The 17531-nt window shown below is 44.8% G+C and overlaps 1 protein-coding gene across 1 annotated transcript; it reads left to right on the top strand.

The window, feature by feature from the left end:
- Positions 1–2284: 2284 nt before the first annotated feature.
- aup1 (AUP1 lipid droplet regulating VLDL assembly factor) lies at positions 2285–17373 on the top strand. Its single transcript, XM_061786871.1, has 13 exons — positions 2285–2443; positions 2518–2620; positions 2995–3132; positions 3572–3722; positions 4871–5058; positions 8614–8686; positions 12020–12093; positions 13456–13522; positions 13708–13810; positions 13891–14028; positions 14648–14787; positions 14936–15024; positions 17015–17373. Exons 2-13 carry the CDS (start codon positions 2580–2582, stop codon positions 17058–17060), a joined length of 1248 nt encoding a protein of 415 aa, XP_061642855.1. The 5' UTR covers positions 2285–2443; positions 2518–2579; the 3' UTR covers positions 17061–17373.
- Positions 17374–17531: the final 158 nt, after the last annotated feature.

The raw sequence follows: 17531 nt of genomic DNA, 5'->3' as shown, positions 1-17531 counted from the left end.
CACTCCCTGGTAAGGTCTATTCAGGGCTGCTGGAGCGGAGGGTCCGTCGGGAAGTCGAATCTCAGATTCAGGAGGAACAGTGTGGTTGTCGTCCTGGCGGTGGAACAGTGGACCAGCTCTACACCCTCGGCAGGGTCCTCGAGGGTGCATAGGAGTTCGCCCAACCAGTCTATGTGTTTTGTGGACTTGGAGAAGCGTTCGACCGTGTCCCTCGGGGAGTCCTGTGGGGGGGTGCTTCGGGAGTATGGGGTACCGAACCCCCTGATACGGGCTGTTCGGTCCCTGTACCACCGGAGTCAGTGTTTGGTCCGCATATCGGCAGTAAGTCGGACTCGTTCCCGGTGAGGGTTGGACTCCGCCAAGGCTGCGCTTTGTCACCGATTCTGTTTGTAACTTTTATGGACAGAATTTCTAGGCGCAGCCGAGGCGTAGAGGGGGTCCGGTTTCGTGGCTTCAGTATTGCATCTCTGCTTTTTGCAGATGATGTGGTTCTGTTGTCTTCATCAAGCCGTGACCTCCAACTCTCACTGGAGCAGTTCGCAGCCGAGTGTGAAGCGGCTGGGATGAGAATCAGCCCCTCCAAATCTGAGACTATGGTCCTCAGTCGGAAAAGGGTGGCGTGCCCTCTCCAGGTTGGGGATGAGATCCTGCCACTTCCCCAATTGGGGGAGTTCATGTATCTTGGGGTCTTGTTCACGAGTGAGGGAAGAATGGAACGGGAGATCGACAGGCGGATCGGTGCAGTGTCTGCAGTGATGCGGACTTTGTATCGATCCGTTGTGGTAAAGAAGGAGCTAAGCCGAAAGGCGAAGCTCTCGATTTACCGGTCGATCTACGTTCCTACCCTCACCTATAGTCACGAGCTGTGGGTCGTGACCGAAAGAGCAAGATCCTGGATACAAATGAGTTTCCTCCGCAGGGTGTCCGGGCTCTCCCTTAGAGAGAGGGTGAGAAGCTCGGTCATCCGGGAGGATCTCAGAGTAGAGTCGCTGCTCCTCCACATCGAGAGGAGCCAGATGAGGTGGCTGGGGCATCTGATTCGGATGCCTCCCGGACGCCTCCCCGATGAGGTGTTCCGGGCACGTCCCATCGGGAGGAGACCCCGGGGACGACCCAGGACACGCTGGAGAGACTACGTCCATCGGCTGGCCTGGGAACGTCTCGGGATCCCCCCGGAAGAGCTGGATGAAGTGGCTGGGGAGAGGGAAGTCTGGGCATCCCTGCTAAAGCTACTGCCCCCGCGACCCGACCTCGGATAAGCGGTAGAAAATGGATGGATGGGTGGATAATTTTCTACTTCAAGTGACATGATCGTTAATCTTGTCCAGCAGTGTTGGGGTGTAACTGAAGGAGATGATGTAATTTAATTACAAAATATAAATCACATTACTGCTTTTGGAAATTTCCACAATTACAATTTCAGGTACTTTTGAAGAATTGCTGCAAAAGCTCAGATTTTATTTATGTTTTTTTTCATATCACTTCCTCCTTCTAAAGCCAACGCTTGTGATTGGCTGTCTCTGGTCATATGCTATTCTGCGCACGCGCACGCGCACGCAGGCACAAACAGACGGACGTGCGCGCGCGCGCGCACACACACACACACACACAGAGAAGAGAGAGTGAGAGAGAATCACATACAGGTTTGTATGTGTTTGTGTATGTATAATGCAACAAACGTTTTTTTATTAAACATTTTATTACCGATTTCATCACGTTTGTTTTTCAATGTATTATTTGTGTAAAGAACAAATATGTGGTGAAATCCTAAATAATGATGTGGTTTTAATCCACTTTTTAGTGGAAACATTCAAGAATCCTGTTGATGCAATCATTCAAAATTAAGAAAAGTAATCAAAATGCAAAGATAATTATTTGTATTACTTTTGGCCCAAATCATTTTGTGTATGACGTATGCCCACAAGAGGACCACGCGCGTCGTGTGAGGACGTTTTATTTTGAAAGGAATGGATCCAACCTACCTCTTGGAGGTCAATATCACATTTCACATTGTATTATCATGTTATTTAGCCGAAACATAGCGTATTTGGACGTTCACAGGTGATTTCATATTCGACAGTTGTGTTGATTCAAGAGGAGGTTGAGAAACAAGTCAATCGCCATAAGCAATGCCGATTGATTTTGTTCGATGTTGTTTGTTTTAACTTAAGTCACATAATACAATTTTGCTCAACATCCACAGTAATACAGTACATAGACAGCATTAACGTGTTGTTTTGTTTTGTTTTCGCTCGTTGGTCATTTTATTTTGCAGGGTTTGCTCCGGAAGCCATTTGGCTAAGGTTATTGGAGTGAATACCCACTAGCATGGCTAACAGAACGGAAATTTAAGCTAACTCGTCAACTTTCACTTTGGGCTTTTCGAAAAACCTTTGTGTCCGAATTTCGTCACATCGTCGAGTGAACAGTAGCTTCTACAGAGGTTTGCTTCCCGTGCGCTCTCGAATAAACGACACGTTTGTTTTTTCCTCATCGTGATGATTGATTTATTTTTAGGGAGAAGGAGCTGGTTGTTTTTATAGAGGCGTCGACTTGCGTAAAGCTCTGACTCGACAGACATGGAGGCTCCGGTTATTGAAGATATGATTGACTTTCGCCGGTAAGTCAATGAAGGGTCACTGTGTTATGTAATGCTAGCTGCCTTATTACGCCCCAAATATTTGTAAGTAGCCATATTATCGGTAATGACCTTTCCGATGGTATCGTCTTTGCCCAATATACTCCAATTAGGGAGAGGTCATTCCAAATTGAGCTAACGTTTCTATTGGAATGATGCAACTTGATGCGAAACATACACGTATTGCGACGTGTCGAAAGTGTCAACTCTTAACGTAGTGCTCGTTCTGTAAGGGCACTTAAAATATTTTTTTCAATAATTATATTAAAGAGTATTCGATGTCTCTTAAGGACCTATTTAGTCATTTGTTCATGTCATGTTATATTCCTGATTATTCCCATTTATTTTTTGCACAGGTTACCCAAAGATACACTTGTCCTGCTGCTGTTGATGATTTACTTTCCAGTTGGTATTTGTTTGATGTTACTACGGATTTTTATTGGTGTCCATGTATTCTTGGTCAGCTGTGCCCTGCCAGAAAGTTTTCTAAGAAGGTAGGTAACTGTACATTGTCTGTCATTTACTCCTCTGACACAGACACACACAAGATGTCGACTGTTGTGTTCTGTGCAATTTCCTCAAAGAGCAAACTTGATTGTTCTGAATATCGCTACAGTATGTGAGTTTTAATGCTTGCTCACGCCGGCCGGTCATATTATTGTGGGACTCAAATGTAGTATTCTTTTGTTTTGTGGTTATCCTGAACATTGTCTCATGTAGCGTACAGGAAATACTTGCTGAAGGGCTGTCTTTCACAACTACAATGCCCGCACTACATTTGTCCGCACGAGTTGCTGTGAGGTTATTAGCTGTTGACTAGTACAGTCAGGCAGCTAATGAGCCCAATTTTTGCTTTTAACGTTGTTGAACTAATCTTTTCAGTCTGTACCTTTTTTTTGTTTTTGAGAAGTCACTTTTTCTCTGTCCTGACAGATTCATTGTGCGGGTTATGTGTTCAGTCTTGGGAATGCACGTGAGGCAGCAAAATCCTCGCTCCAGAGACAAAAATACCAAACTTTACATATGCAATCACGTGACAGAGTTTGATCACAACATAATCAATCTCCTGACCCCCTGCTGTACTGTGAGTCATTTTCTTTTTATTCTTCACTTCTACTCAGTATTTTTACTGAATGTGCAGTGAGACCCCTCGGGTGGAACATATTTCTCAAGTGTCCTAACATGATCTCAAAATTTCCCGTTGAAAATTACGAACATTGACTAAATCTATCCCAGGATCAAACTGTTGCCTTTTATGATTTGTACAGGCATCGTCTCAGTTAATGTTCTCCACTGTCATATAAGTTAAAAAGATAATAATAATAATAATGTCTGTATATTAAAACTTAAGTGTTCACACAGCAAACTACATTACCTCGCTCCCTTATCTTATTGGTTACAACAATGTAAACACGAATGAGGTTTGCTGAGTGCAAGTGATATCTGTCGCATTACAGAATGCAGTAGAGCTCGTGACTACAGTCCTTAAGACGAGTCTTTCCCAACCTTTATTGAGCCCAGGCACCGATTTTTATAAGCGAAAAATCTCACAACACATTAGAAAACAAAAATGTCACACAAATATGAATACTGAAATAATTCTGACTTTTTTTTTCAGTTTACTCACAAATAGACTTACCCAATGCGAATTTTTGGCCTGTTTGCATTGAACACAACGCTGGTGTACAAGAAGCCATGACTTATTCTGGAAGGATGGCAATGTGGATACACATTTATTGTACCTTCTGGGATTAATAAAGTACTATCTAGCTATCAAATGGTAATACTAAAAGTTTGAAAGGTTATCAAGGTGTATTGGTAAACCTATCCCGTTTCAACCCGACTAACTACTTACCAGTCAGGATAGAGATACGCGTACCACGTTCTTGTCACTACGCCACTGCTACATCGTAATTACATTTTTTTTTTTGTTCGATTATTGTAATCATCGCACTTTTCCTCTTTGCCATCCCTGTTTGACCGATGAAATTTCGACTGAGGTTTATTTTGTCATAAATGGAACCAATCAAATAAAAACACTAGGTAGAGCAGTAATTGAGTGTGCCTTCTTATGCCACAGGACAACGTACTCTTATCCCGCCAGGAGTAACTTCGAAACCTCATAATTCAGGACTGCAAACCAAAGGACTCCCTGCACTTCATTGAATGCTGAATATGTATGAAAATGGAAAAAATGTGTTTACTGAGCAATCCCTGTTCCTTGCTCACTAGCCCCAGTTTGAGGGCTCCACAGGTTTTGTGTGCTGGGCCAGAGGCTTCATGGAAGTGCACTCTGCGCTTGGAAGAGAAGCGATAGGAGAGTCACTTCAGAGGTACTGCTCCACCGAAGGGGCCTCACCATTGCTTTTGCTCCCTGAAGAGGAGACCACAAATGGGCGTGCCGGCCTGCTAAAGTTCAGGTCAGTGCAGCTACGAGAAGACTCTTGTCTTCAAATTTGAACAACTTGCGATACATCTGGGTTCGTACGCGTGCGTATCTTAGGGATGTTCAACACCACTTTTTTTTCAGACCCATACCAGTACAAGTATTCACTCTTCAGCACTCACCCAGTCTCACCGATACCGAGTACCGATACCATTAGTAACTTTGATACATCAAATTTCAATTATAACAATAACAGATAATTGTGAATACAGACCTTTCTTTCTCTCTGATGCACATGACGATTCGCAGATGGGCAGAGCAGGTCCCACTCACACAAAGACAATGGCTGTGTCCAAAATCGTTCACTCACTCCCTACTCCCCATGTAGTGTTGCTTTCTCTGAAGACGCAATGCATTATGGTGTATCATGACTCGGTGCGTGACCATTGGTCGCTTGCTACTTTTTGCAATGCTTTGTGAGACAATTTTAGTGCACTACATACATTTGTGTGTAAATATTTGAAGGTGAATCCCTCCCGTGATCTAATGCTAAAGTTAGCTAGCCCGTCAATACGGTTTTCCACTGACTGATAGCATAAGTTGGCGATTTCTAAAACGATGTGTGTCTTGTATTTAAATATTCAATGTGAGTAATTATTTTTGTTTTGCGTTTAGTTTGACAGTAAGCTCCAACTGGGGTGTCACGAAACAGCTTTAAGCACGCTCAGAGAAGGCAGAAGAACTTGCATCATACGTTTGCCACAAGCAACACGGTGCATTCAGGGTGCGTTTACAGCGCAGGAACTTGCATACAAAACCGGTGCATCGGTACAGTAATCGGTTTTCTTCGACTATAGCGTTTTTATGATCGTGAGAAGCCAAAATTGAAATCACAAATTTTGATTAATCGCCCAGCCCTACTGCCAGCATTGCTGCAGAGGTTAAGGGGTGGGGATTAGCCTGTCAGTGCTCATACCATCCGCCGCACCCTGCATCAAATTGGTCTGCATGGCTGTCATCCCATAAGAAAAGCCTCTTCTAAAGATGATGCACAAGACAAGAAACAAGCAGGCTAGGGACTAGTGTTGCACCAAGTACCGAAACCAGTACCGTACCTTGGTATTTTTTATGTAAAAAAAAAAAAGCACGGTACCCTGTAGTTTAAAATAAATAAATGACGTACGCGACAGCACTCCATTCAAACGGTGTCTTAAAGGTCAGTCATACCCAAAAAGCCGACAGTGAGCCAATGACTGCCTGTCTTCCAACAAGTTGTGTGTGCGTGACTGTGTGGGAGCCGGGAGAATGAAATGGCTTCAAACTGCCGACAAGCTCAATATTATCTGCGGACAAGTTAGCACGTGTTAGCTTTAGCCACCGGAATGTAACCTCAGAGTCCGCAGCTCACAAGGCTATGTGAGCAAAGACAGTATTACAGCGGCTGAAATAAGCATTGAACATGTCACCATTTTTCTCACTAAATATACTTCCAAAGGTGCTATTGACTTGAAAATTTCACCAGATGTTGGAAACAACCCAAGTAATCCATACAAACAAAGAAAGTAGAAAAATATGAAATGACACAGGGAAAAAGTATTGAACACATGAAGAAAGGGAGGTGCAAAAAGGCATGGAAAGCCAAGACAACACCTAAAATCTATCAATAATCAAACAGCAATCAGGCCCCTTGTCAGTGCAAATGAATATCAGCTGGTTCAGTCCTATTTGATGGCCTAGAAAAAGGTCACATTGCCAAGGTGTGAGTCAAGACACATCTCATAATGGGTAAGAGCAGAGAGCTGTCTCAAGACCATCGCAAACTAATTCTTGGAAAACATAACGATGGCATTGGTTACAGGCACATATCTAAGCTTCTAGACGTTCCAGTGACCTAGGTTGGGGCCATAATACGTACATGGAAAGCCAATCATACCACCATAAATTTGCCTTGATCAGGTGCTCCTCGCAAGATTTCTGACAGAGGAGTGCAAAGAATAATCAGAAGAGTTGTCCAAGAGCCAAGGACCATCTCTGGAGAGCTTTAAAAAGACCTGGAACTCGCAGGTAATGTTGTCTCAAGGAAAACAGTGAGTAATGTACTCGGAGCGCGTCAGATGCTACACATCGCGAAAGCCTCCTTTGCACAATGTAATCTTATTCCAAGTGTTGCACTGAGGCGACTGGTCATTAATTTTAACAAAGTTAAGACACACTTTTGTTCGCCGCAGCCGCCATTGGGCACAAGCACGTCATTGTGTGCATTCTTCTTCGTTGGTTTACGCCGCTTCTTCGTTGTTTTCCCCCACTTCTTCTTCGCAGCTGGAGGACTAGGCATCGAAACTGGAAACCGGAACGTTAGTCCCGATTCAATCGGTTCTCGGTGCCCAACCTTATTATTGAAGAAAGGATGAATGGGAAAATGTACCGGGACATTCTTGACCAAAATCTGCTGCCATCTACGAGGATGATGAAAATGAAAGGAGGGTGGACATTTCAGCAGGATAATGATCCAAAACAAACTGTCAAGAAAACTCTAAATTGGTTTCAAAGAAAAAAAATAAAGCTACTAGAATGGCCCAGCGAATCACCTGATGTGAATCCAATTGAAAATCTATGGAAAGAACTGAAACTCAAGGTCCATAAAAGAAACCCACGGAACCTTCAAGATTTGATGAGTGCTTGTGTGGACGATTTGGCCAAAATCACACCAGAGCAATGTGTGTGACTAGATTCTCCATCCAAGAGGCGTCTTGAAGCTGTCATTGCAAACAAAGGCTTTTGTACAAAGTATTAAATAAATACCAGTTGGCGTGCCCAATACTTTTTCCCTGTCATTTGACATTATTACACACAACTTAATTTCTGAGCTTGTTTGTTTTACTTTCTTTGTATGTATGGATTACTTGGGTTGTTCCCAACATCTGGTGAAATTTTCTTGTGAATAGCACCTTTGGGGAAAAAAACCCTTTTGGTTCAGATAATGTCAAGCATGTGTGGCGGCAGCAAGCATAGTGGAAGGATTGTCATGATGTTAGGATCCATGATTGCTGTTGGCATAAAAGTGACCCCAAACACAAGTCCAAGCTGACGAAGGAGAGGTGGAAAGTGGCTTCTTAGGCAGAAAGAGAAGAGTAAAGGAGAGAGGTGTCAGGTGTGTTATGTGACAGAAGTGTCTCTGCTAGGATGAAGAGCAGTTTATAAGACAGTGGTGAGGTGAGGGGTCGCAATATCGTTAGGCCATATCGCCCAGCACTAGTGAGAACGTACAAATTCCACACAGGAGGGCCTGATTAGGACCAGTAACTTTGACTATGAGGCTGACTTGATAACTACTAGTCCACCATGCTGCCAAATGGGACATATTGTTTGCAATTCTTTTTTTTTCCTTTTTTTGATCATGGTAAAATGACAACATATACAGTGAAATTATCCATCCATCCATTTTCTATACCACTTATCCTCTTCAGGGTTGTGGGAAGCAGGAGCCTATCCCAGCTGGCTTCAGGCGAAAGGCGGTCTGCACCCTGGACTGGTCGCCGGTCAATCACAGGGCAACACTCAAACTAATCTTTCTGTTTTTTCTTCTCAGTTCTTGGCCCTTTTCTCTGACTGACTCCATTCAACCTGTGGCCTTGAGGGTGGCAAGACCTCTGATTGCTTTGGTAATATCATTTTTTAGACATCTATAGGCCGAAGTGTGCAGAGTTAAATATATAATTGTTATTTTATTCCAGAGTATTTTCAAGTGCATTATGTCTTCTATACTGTATGTTGTGTGTTGCACAATTAATAGACCAGAGAGAGTGGCGGTGCTAAAAAAAAATATATATATGTTTTTTGCCTTCCCATGGGCTCACCACCTATGGGAGGGACCATAGGGGTCGGGTGCAGTGCGAGCCGGGCGGTGGCCGAAGGCTGGGACCTTGGCGATCCGATCCCCGGCTACAGAAGCTGACTCTAAGAACGTGGAATGTCAACTCTCTGGCAGGGAAGGAGCCTGACCTGGTGTGTGAGGTCGAGAAGTTCCGACTAGATATAGTCGGACTCGTCTCCACGCACAGCTTGGGCTCTGGTACCAGTCCTCTTGAGAGGGGTTGGACTCTCTTCCACTCTGGAGTTGCCCACGGTGAGAGGTGCCGAGCTGGTGTGGGTATACTTATTGCCCCCCGGCTTGGCGCCTGTACGTTGGGGTTCACCCCGGTGGACCCCGGTGGACGATAGGGTAGCCTCCCTCCGCCTTCGGGTGGGGGCACGGGTCCTGACTGTTGTTTATGCCCATGCACCAAACAGCAGTTCAGAGTACCCACCCTTTTTGGAGTCCTTGGAGGGGGCGCTGGAGAGCGCTCCCGCTGGGGACTCCATCGTTCTGCTGGGGGACACCAATGCTCACGTGGGCAAGGACAGTGAGACCTGGAAGGGCGTGATTGCGTCTCTGCTAGGATGATTGGGAGGAACGGCCCCCCCGATCAGAACCCGAACGGTGTTCTGTTATCGGACTCATCACGGATTGTCCATGTTCAAGCATAAGGGTGTCCACACGTGCACTTGGCCCCAGGACACCCTAGGTCGCAGTTCGATGATCGACTTTGTGGTCGTGTCATTGGACTTGCGGGCGCATGTCTTGGACACTCGGGCGAAGAGAGGGGCGGAGCTGTCAACTGATCACCACCTGGTGGTGAGTTGGCTCCGATAGTGGGGGAAGATGCCGGTCCGACGTGGCAGGCCCAAACGTATTGTGACGGTCTGGTGGGAACGTCTTGCAGAATCCCCTGTCAGAAGGATTTTCAACTCCCACCTCTGACAGAACTTTGCTCACGTTCCGGGGGAGGCGGGCGACATCGAGTCCGATTGGACCATGTACCGCGCCACCATTGCTGAGGCGACCGACCGGAGCTGTGGCCGTAAGGTGGTCGGTGCCTGTCGTGGCGGCAATCCCCAAACCCGTTGGTGGACACCAACGGTGAGGGATGCCGTCAAGCTGAAGAAGGAATCCTATCGGGCCTTTTTGGCCTGTGGGACTCCTGAGGCAGCTGATGGGTACCGGCTGGCCAAGCGGAATGCAGCTTTGGTGGTCGCTGAAGCAAAAACCCACGTATGGGAGGAGTTAGGTGGGGCCATGGGGAAAGACTTTCGGACGGCTTCGAGGAAATTCTGGTCCAACATCCGGCGTCTCAGGAGGCGGAAGGAGTGCACCATCAACCCTGTGTATCGTGGGGATGGGGCGCTGCTGACCTCGACTCGGGACGTTGTGAGTCGGTCGGAATAATACTTCGAAGACCTCCTCAATACCACCGACACGCCTTCCCCTGAGGAAGCAGAGTCTGGGTTCTCTGAGGCTGGCTCTCCTATCTCTGGGGTTGAGGTCACCGAGATGGTTAAAAAGCTCCTCTGTGGCAAGGCCCCGGGGGTGGATGAGATTCGCCCAGAGTTCCTAAAGGCTCTGGAGGTTGTGGGGCTGTCCTGGTTTACACACCTCTGCAACATCACGTGGACATCGGGGACAGTGCCTCTGGATTGGCAAACTGGGGTGGTGGTTCCCATTTTTAAGAAGGGGGACCGGTGGGTGTGTTCCAACTACAGGGGGATCACACTCCTCAGCCTCCCTGGTAAGGTCTATTCAGGGGTGCTGGAGCGGAGGGTCCGTCGGGAAGTCGAATCTCAGATCCAGGAGGAGCAGTGTGGTTTTCGTCCTGGCCGAGGAGCATTGTGGTTTTCGTCCTGGCCGTGGAACAGTGGACCAGCTCTACAGCCTCGGCAGGGTCCTCGAGGGTGCATGGGAGTTCGCCCAACCAGTCTACATGTGTTTTGTGGACTTGGAGAAGGCGTTCGACCGTGTCCCTCAGGGAGTTCTGTGGGGGGTGCTTCGGGAGTATGGGGTACCGAACCCCTGATACGGGCTGTTCCCTGTACGACCGGAGTCAGAGTTTGGTCCGCATATCCGGCAGTAAGTCAGACTCGTTCCCGGTGAAGGTTGGACTCCGCCAAGGCTGCCCTTTGTCACCGATTCTGTTCATAACTTTTATGGACGGAATTTCAAGGCGCAGCCGAGGCGTAGAGGGGGTCCGGTTTGGTAGCCTCAGTATTGGATCTATGCTTTTTGCAGATGATGTGGTTCTGTTGGCTTCATCAACCCGTGATCTCCAACTATCACTGGAGCAGTTGAGTGTGAAGCAGCTGGGATGAGAATCGGCACCTCCAAATCTGAGACCATGGTCCTCAGTCGGAAAAGGGTGGCATGCCCTCTCCGGGTCGGGGATGAGATCCTGCCCCAAGTGGAGGAGTTCAAGTATCTTGGGGTCTTGTTCATGAGTGAGGGAAGAATGGAATGGAATGGAATGGGAGATTGACAGGCGGATCGGTGCAGCATTTGCTGTGATGCGGACTTTGTATCGGTCCGTTGTGGTAAAGAAGGAGCTAAACCGAAAGGCGAAGCTCTCGATTTACCGGTCGATCTACGTTCTCACCCTCACCTATGGTCACGAGCTGTGGGTCGTGACCGAAAGAACAAGATCCCGGATACAAGCGGCCGAAATGAGTTTCCTCCGTAGGGTGTCCGGGCTCTCCCTTAGAGAGAGGGTGAGAAGCTCGGCCATCCGGGAGGATCTCAGAGTAGAGCCTTTGCTCTTCCACATCGAGAGGAGCCAGATGAGGTGGCTAGGGCATCTGATTCGGATGCCTCCCTGACGCCTCCCCGGTGAGGTGTTCCGGGCACGTCCCACCGGGAGCAGACCCCGGGGACGACCCAGGACACACTGGAGAGACTAAGTCTTTCGGCTGGCCCGGGAACGCCTCGGAATCCCCCCGGAAGAGCTGGATGAAGTGGCTAAAGCTACTGCCCCTGCGACCCGACCTCGGAAAAGCGGAAGAAAATGGATGGATGGATGGATATTTTTTGCTTCCTTTTCATATAGCAATTAGCTTGCCCTTTTTTGTCAGTAAGATGCACCTAAAATGTTTTGTAATTCAACAAAATAATTTCTGTATTTCATCTGCAGAGCACTCCTGAGACCAGTTGGTTGACAGAGCTGTTATGGACATTTTTTTCTCCATTTACAGTGTATCATGTAAGGTACTAAATATCTTGTATCATTATCTCTTGCTTCTTGGTTAAATCATCAAAACGTACAGTCCGTATTTTTCCTTATGGTAAATGGACGTCATTTGTATCGCACTTTTCTACCTTCAAGGTACTAATAAAAGCGCTTTTACGCTATTACCGGTCAAGATGATTAGTACAATATAATAGGAAAGTAACACATTCAGGCACCAAGACCAACTTTGGCTGTATCTTGCTCAGTGGGCTGCAAGGTGTTATTTTTAAGATAGCAAACAGGAAAAGTATAGGGATGTCCCGATCACGTTTTTAAATAGCTACTATCTTTCTGATCACCTTGGCTGTTGTGGTCCAGTCTTCTGGAAGCTCCTTCTGTCCACCGAGGGCCTGTCTCATCTCTTCTTGAAAAGCTACACAACACTCTTCCTTTCTCAGCTTCTACCTAGCGGTTCTCCGCTCTGCCTTTTGTCTTCTTAATCGTCCTCCCCACCACCAGAGTGATTTTACACACCACCATCCTGTGCTGTCTAGCCACACTCTCCCCTACCACTACCTTACAGTCGGTAACCTCCTTCAGATAAGATGTAATCCACCTGCGTGCTTCCACCTCCTCTCTTGTAGGTCCCCCTATGTTCCTGCTTCTTCTGGAAGAAAGTGTTCACTACAGCAATTTCCATCGTTTTGGCAAAGTCTACTACCATCTGTCCTTCAAAGTTGCTTTCTGGGATACCAAATTTACCCATCACTTCTTCGTCACCCATGTTTCCTTCACCAACATGTCCCTTACAATCTGCACCAATCACGACTCTCTCTTTGTTGGGATGCTCAGAACTACTTCGTCGAACTCCTTCCAGAATTTCTCTTTCACCTCTCGGTCACATCCTACCTGTGGGGCATAGCCACTAATCATAACACCCTAATTATACATAACACCCTCAATTTCAAGTTTCACCCTCATCACTCAATCGGATACTCGTCACCTCCAAGACATTCTTAGCTAACTCTTCCTTTTAAAATAACCCACATGTCTCTTTCACAGAAAAAAAACAGAAAAGTTACATTGTGTAATATCAGATGAAGCTATTACTGTTCCATTTCGCAAGATATTTGTATCTTTGGATTATTTTGTCACACTGACATTTAAAATGTCAAAAATCATATGATCGACCCCGATTTTCAATAACGTGAACGGATCGGGTCATCCCTTGTTTTTTTTAAAGCAGAAATCACAAACAGCCTCAAGAAAACTTTTAATCAACTTCTCCCTCATAAATGCTTAAATATATCTGTACATTACAATTTAGTTGCACTCACGAGAATAGATATTTTTGAAATTATTTTCCAAATGTCCAAACTTTTTTCATTTTTTGCCTTCAGTTGGTTGCCACCTGTTTCCCGACAAGATGGTGAGTCCTCCCAGGAGTTTGCCAACAAAGTCCAGGAGGTAAAAAAAAAAAAAACTTGAATACAAATTTGTGAACGTCCAGTCGCAGAAATCTTTTCTTGTTAACTCTGCATTGCTGTGTTTGTGCTCGCTACTGTGTTTATAAGTGCAGGAAGGGAATCGCTCACTGGTCGATGGTTGGCTGCCAACTAAACTGTGTTTACTATGGGATTTTGTCTTTGCAGTTGCTCGCCTGTGAACTCGGCTTGGTCTCAACAAAGATCACTAAAGCTGACAAAGCTGAGCACATCAAAAGGAAGCGACATGCTCTGCCGCAAACATCTACAAGTAAGCAAGTAAATCCAATGGATGCAAACAAATATCACTCCAATGTTTTTGTATTTTGATTGACGTATTCCTCACTTTAGGCATAAGACCTGGATCTATTGGCCTGGGTTTTATGGTGCAAGGTTTGGGAACAGATGAGCGTGGGATAGCAAAAATGGCCCAGCAAGTGAAAGATGTACTGCCTCACATCCCCCTGAATGTCATCACAAACGACCTGGGTATGACGCTCTCGGCACACTTTTACTTTCGCAATCCTCCATGTGCTGTCTTCTGCAAAATTAAACCTTCTTACAAAAGTTATTGCATTGATCTGCTCCAACATCTTATCCCAGATTCGCTACTTACTCACTTTTTTTTTTGGTGCACTTAAATACGTCATTTTCCTGCAAGTATTTCATCAAATGTTGCGGCCACCAATTGAGAAATTGAAAGCAGACTCATCTTGGTTGCTGAAAGAATTCGCTTGTGGAGTCAAATAATGAAAGTATGCAATCCCGAAAAGCCAATGATTGTACTGCGCAAGCACAAGTGTTTAAAGGGTGTGGGAGGGATAAAGTAAAAAAAAAAAAAAAAAAATCTTAAAAAGTCTCTCTATACTAGAGATTCTCACCTATTGCGGGTGGGTCTGGAACATATCCCCCGTGATAAGCAGGGGCTTCACTGTAGTTCAAACCTTTAGGAAGCGTGTGCCAATCGATTTGGCCAGATAACCGGGACCATGACAGTCAAGTTGGCCTGCGAAAATAAAATGTCGAGTATGACCTCTTTTCCCTCAGTCTGAACAATTGACATCTTCTATGCAGTGACTCTGAAAGTTGCCTTTTGATTATTTTACAGCAAAAACCAATTGTGTAAACATCACCATAACAAACCTGCTGGAAAACAAAGAGGAATCTTCATTAGAAGATACTGAGACGTCGCCGTTTGGAGCATCAGTGAACAGCTCTTATTCCTCCAGTTCTTCTCCGACCATAAAGGTTTTATCTTGGATTCCATGCTAACGTGTGACATTCGTAGGACAATTTGTGTTGCGAATTTCAACAAAGCTACTATAGTTGTCACTCCTTCTGTCTTTTTTAAAGTAATCTCTCAATGCAATCTAATTCCATCTTGTCTTCCCCACAGCCTGCTGCAACATCTTTTGGGAAATCACCTGGTGACAGGCATTTGTCCCTCCAAGAGAGGAAAGAAGCGCTGTATAATTTTGCAAGAAGGTTTGATTTCCTTGTCCTCAGCAATATTGTGTCATAAACATGTTATGTACTGTGCGATTTGCAAGAAAACGAAATTGCAACTACTGTAGTTGTTTGAGAGATGCTCTTCAGTATCCTGGCGACTATCGAGGTGCCCTTGAGCCAAGGCACTGAACCCCCCCTGAAACTCAGCTCAGTCATCTCACGTTGTATGGTCTGCAACCAAAAATATACAACAGTGTAATTTAAATTTCATCTTGAGGGATTATATCTATTCATTAGAAACTAAATATTGTTAATTAATAAATTCAAGATGTTGATGAAGCAGTAAAAAACATAAAGGTAGCTATTAAATACTTTAAATTGATTAAAAGAAATATTCAGCTTTCCCTGGGAAAATCCAAATTTGCTTCAATGTACGCATGTTGTATCAGCGCACGAGAGTATTGCTCACTGCATATTGACTGAATTATTTTCCAGTCCGTTTTTAGCACATTTGACACGCTTACATTGTAGGCTGCTATCATCACTACAAATTGATTTGGATTGGTTCCTAAAGTTGTTTTTTTTAACCTGAAGTATGTAACTATTTTAGTTTGGGAAAAAAAAAAAAAAAAGTCAATTTTACCCAAGCCACTATTAGAGATGACACAATGCCGATTAAGCCTTTTAGCTCCTTCTCCATCCAGCTCTAAATCAACATCTTGCTCTAGTTTTCAGTGTTTGATTTTTTGAATACACTATTGCCAAAAGTATTCGCTCACCTGCCTTGACTCTCATATGAATTTAAGTGATATCCCGTTCATAATCTGTAGGGTTTAATATGACATGACCGTCCACCCTTTGCAGCTATAACATCTTAAACTCTTGTGGGAAGGCTTTCAACAAGGTTTGGGAGTGAATTTATTGGAATTTATGACCGTTTTTCCAGGAATATATTTGTGAGCTTACACACTGATGTTGGATGAGAAGGCCTCGCTCTCAGTCTCCGCTCTAATTCTTCTAAGAGTGTTCGTATATGGTTGAGGTCAGGATTGTGCAGGCCAGTCAAGTTCATTCACATTAAACTCTCATCAGTGTCTTTATGAACCTTGATTTGTGCACAGATTCACAGAGAATTTGGAACAGGAAGGTTCCATCTCCAACCTGTTCCCACAAAGTTTCAAAGGTCCAAAATATTAGCCCCTGAGCTCCAGTGAAAGGAACTCTGAATGCTTCAGTTTACGAAGAGATTTTGGACATTTCCACCTCTGTGGGCACAGTTTGGAGATGGCCCCTTCCTCTTCCAAAATGATTGTGCATCAGTGCACAAATCAAAGTTTATAAAGACACAGATGAGGCAAATTACTTTATTTATTGAATGCCTGTGAATTAATTTCCCATGCTGGCCCACTTGGTGGCGCATTGAAAATGACGGCAGGAAAGTGATGCCTTTTACCTAGCAATGGACGGAGCGCGGCCCCTTGTCTTTTGAAAAAAGCTCATTAAACATATTTTTTTTTCTGTAGTAGAAAATAATCACACAGTAATTACTGTGTAAACGAAAACAATAATAATAATTGCTGTGACAGAACAAAACCTTTTTGCGAGGAACCCTTAGCTGCCCATTAAGGTATCTGACTTAAAATGCACACAGCGACCAATGTATACACAAACGCAGCAATGCTAGGGAATGACTCACTCTGTCTGCATTGTATACTGCCTCTTCTGAAGAATCCATCTTTTTTTCCTCCACCGGCTGTCCTTCAAAACAATAAAAACGTTGTAGAATCATCACATACAATGGGCCCCGTTCGTCATATCGAAGCAACAGTTTCTGTTGTTGTAATACTGAATTCCAGTCTAGGGGGCGACAGAACTTCCAAATTATAATTTTAAGCAGTGTTCTGACAAACAGCAATTATAACTGTACAGCAGCACTAATGGGGGAGAAAGTCACTTGAAGAAGCTGATGATAAGTGTTTGTCGCTGTGTTAAACCCCTATTAAAGTGTCTTTTGTTTTTTTTTCAGACGCTATATTGAAAAACATGGATTGGATCAAGAAGACAGTCACTGAACACTTTGGGTCAAGTCATCATTCTCCAGAAAGAATCATTCAATGCATCTGTCTAGCCTGAAAGATGATTTTATATTCAGTCAACTGGTGGTGGTGTTGGAAAACCGACTTGCTAGACAGGTCACGGAATGTTCTGACCGTGTACAGTTTAAGTTGGTGGAAAGGTGATTAATGCATGTGTTGAGTTCGTCATTCTTGCTGATGCATACTTTTGATAACACTTTGTATTATGATCCACTGGCTGTGAATCATCTATTTATTTTTATATTGTCCAGAGTTGTCAATTACAAATAAAGTTCAGTTTGACCTTTCAGTGGAATAATTTCACAACACTGCGATTGGCTGGCGATCAGTTCAGGGTGTACCCCGCCTCTCGCCCGAAGATAGCTGGGATAGGCTCCAACGTGCATGCGACCCAAGTGAGGAGAAGCGGTACAGAAAATGGATGGATATTTCACAACACTCGCACTA

This window comes from Phyllopteryx taeniolatus, chromosome 10 (genome assembly GCF_024500385.1).
Source record: "Phyllopteryx taeniolatus isolate TA_2022b chromosome 10, UOR_Ptae_1.2, whole genome shotgun sequence".
Classification (NCBI taxonomy): Eukaryota; Metazoa; Chordata; class Actinopteri; order Syngnathiformes; family Syngnathidae; genus Phyllopteryx; species Phyllopteryx taeniolatus.
Note: the sequence above shows the minus strand (reverse complement) of the source record. Positions and strands in the feature narration are given on the sequence as shown.

Coding starts and splice junctions, on each gene's coding strand:
- aup1 (XM_061786871.1), top strand. CDS start 2,580: ATGGAGGCTCCGGTTATTGAAGATATGATTGACTTTCGCCG. Junction 3,133..3,571: donor CCAGAAAGTTTTCTAAGAAG/GTAGGTAACTGT, acceptor CTGTCCTGACAG/ATTCATTGTGCGGGTTATGT. Junction 5,059..8,613: donor GCCGGCCTGCTAAAGTTCAG/GTCAGTGCAGCT, acceptor TTTTCTTCTCAG/TTCTTGGCCCTTTTCTCTGA.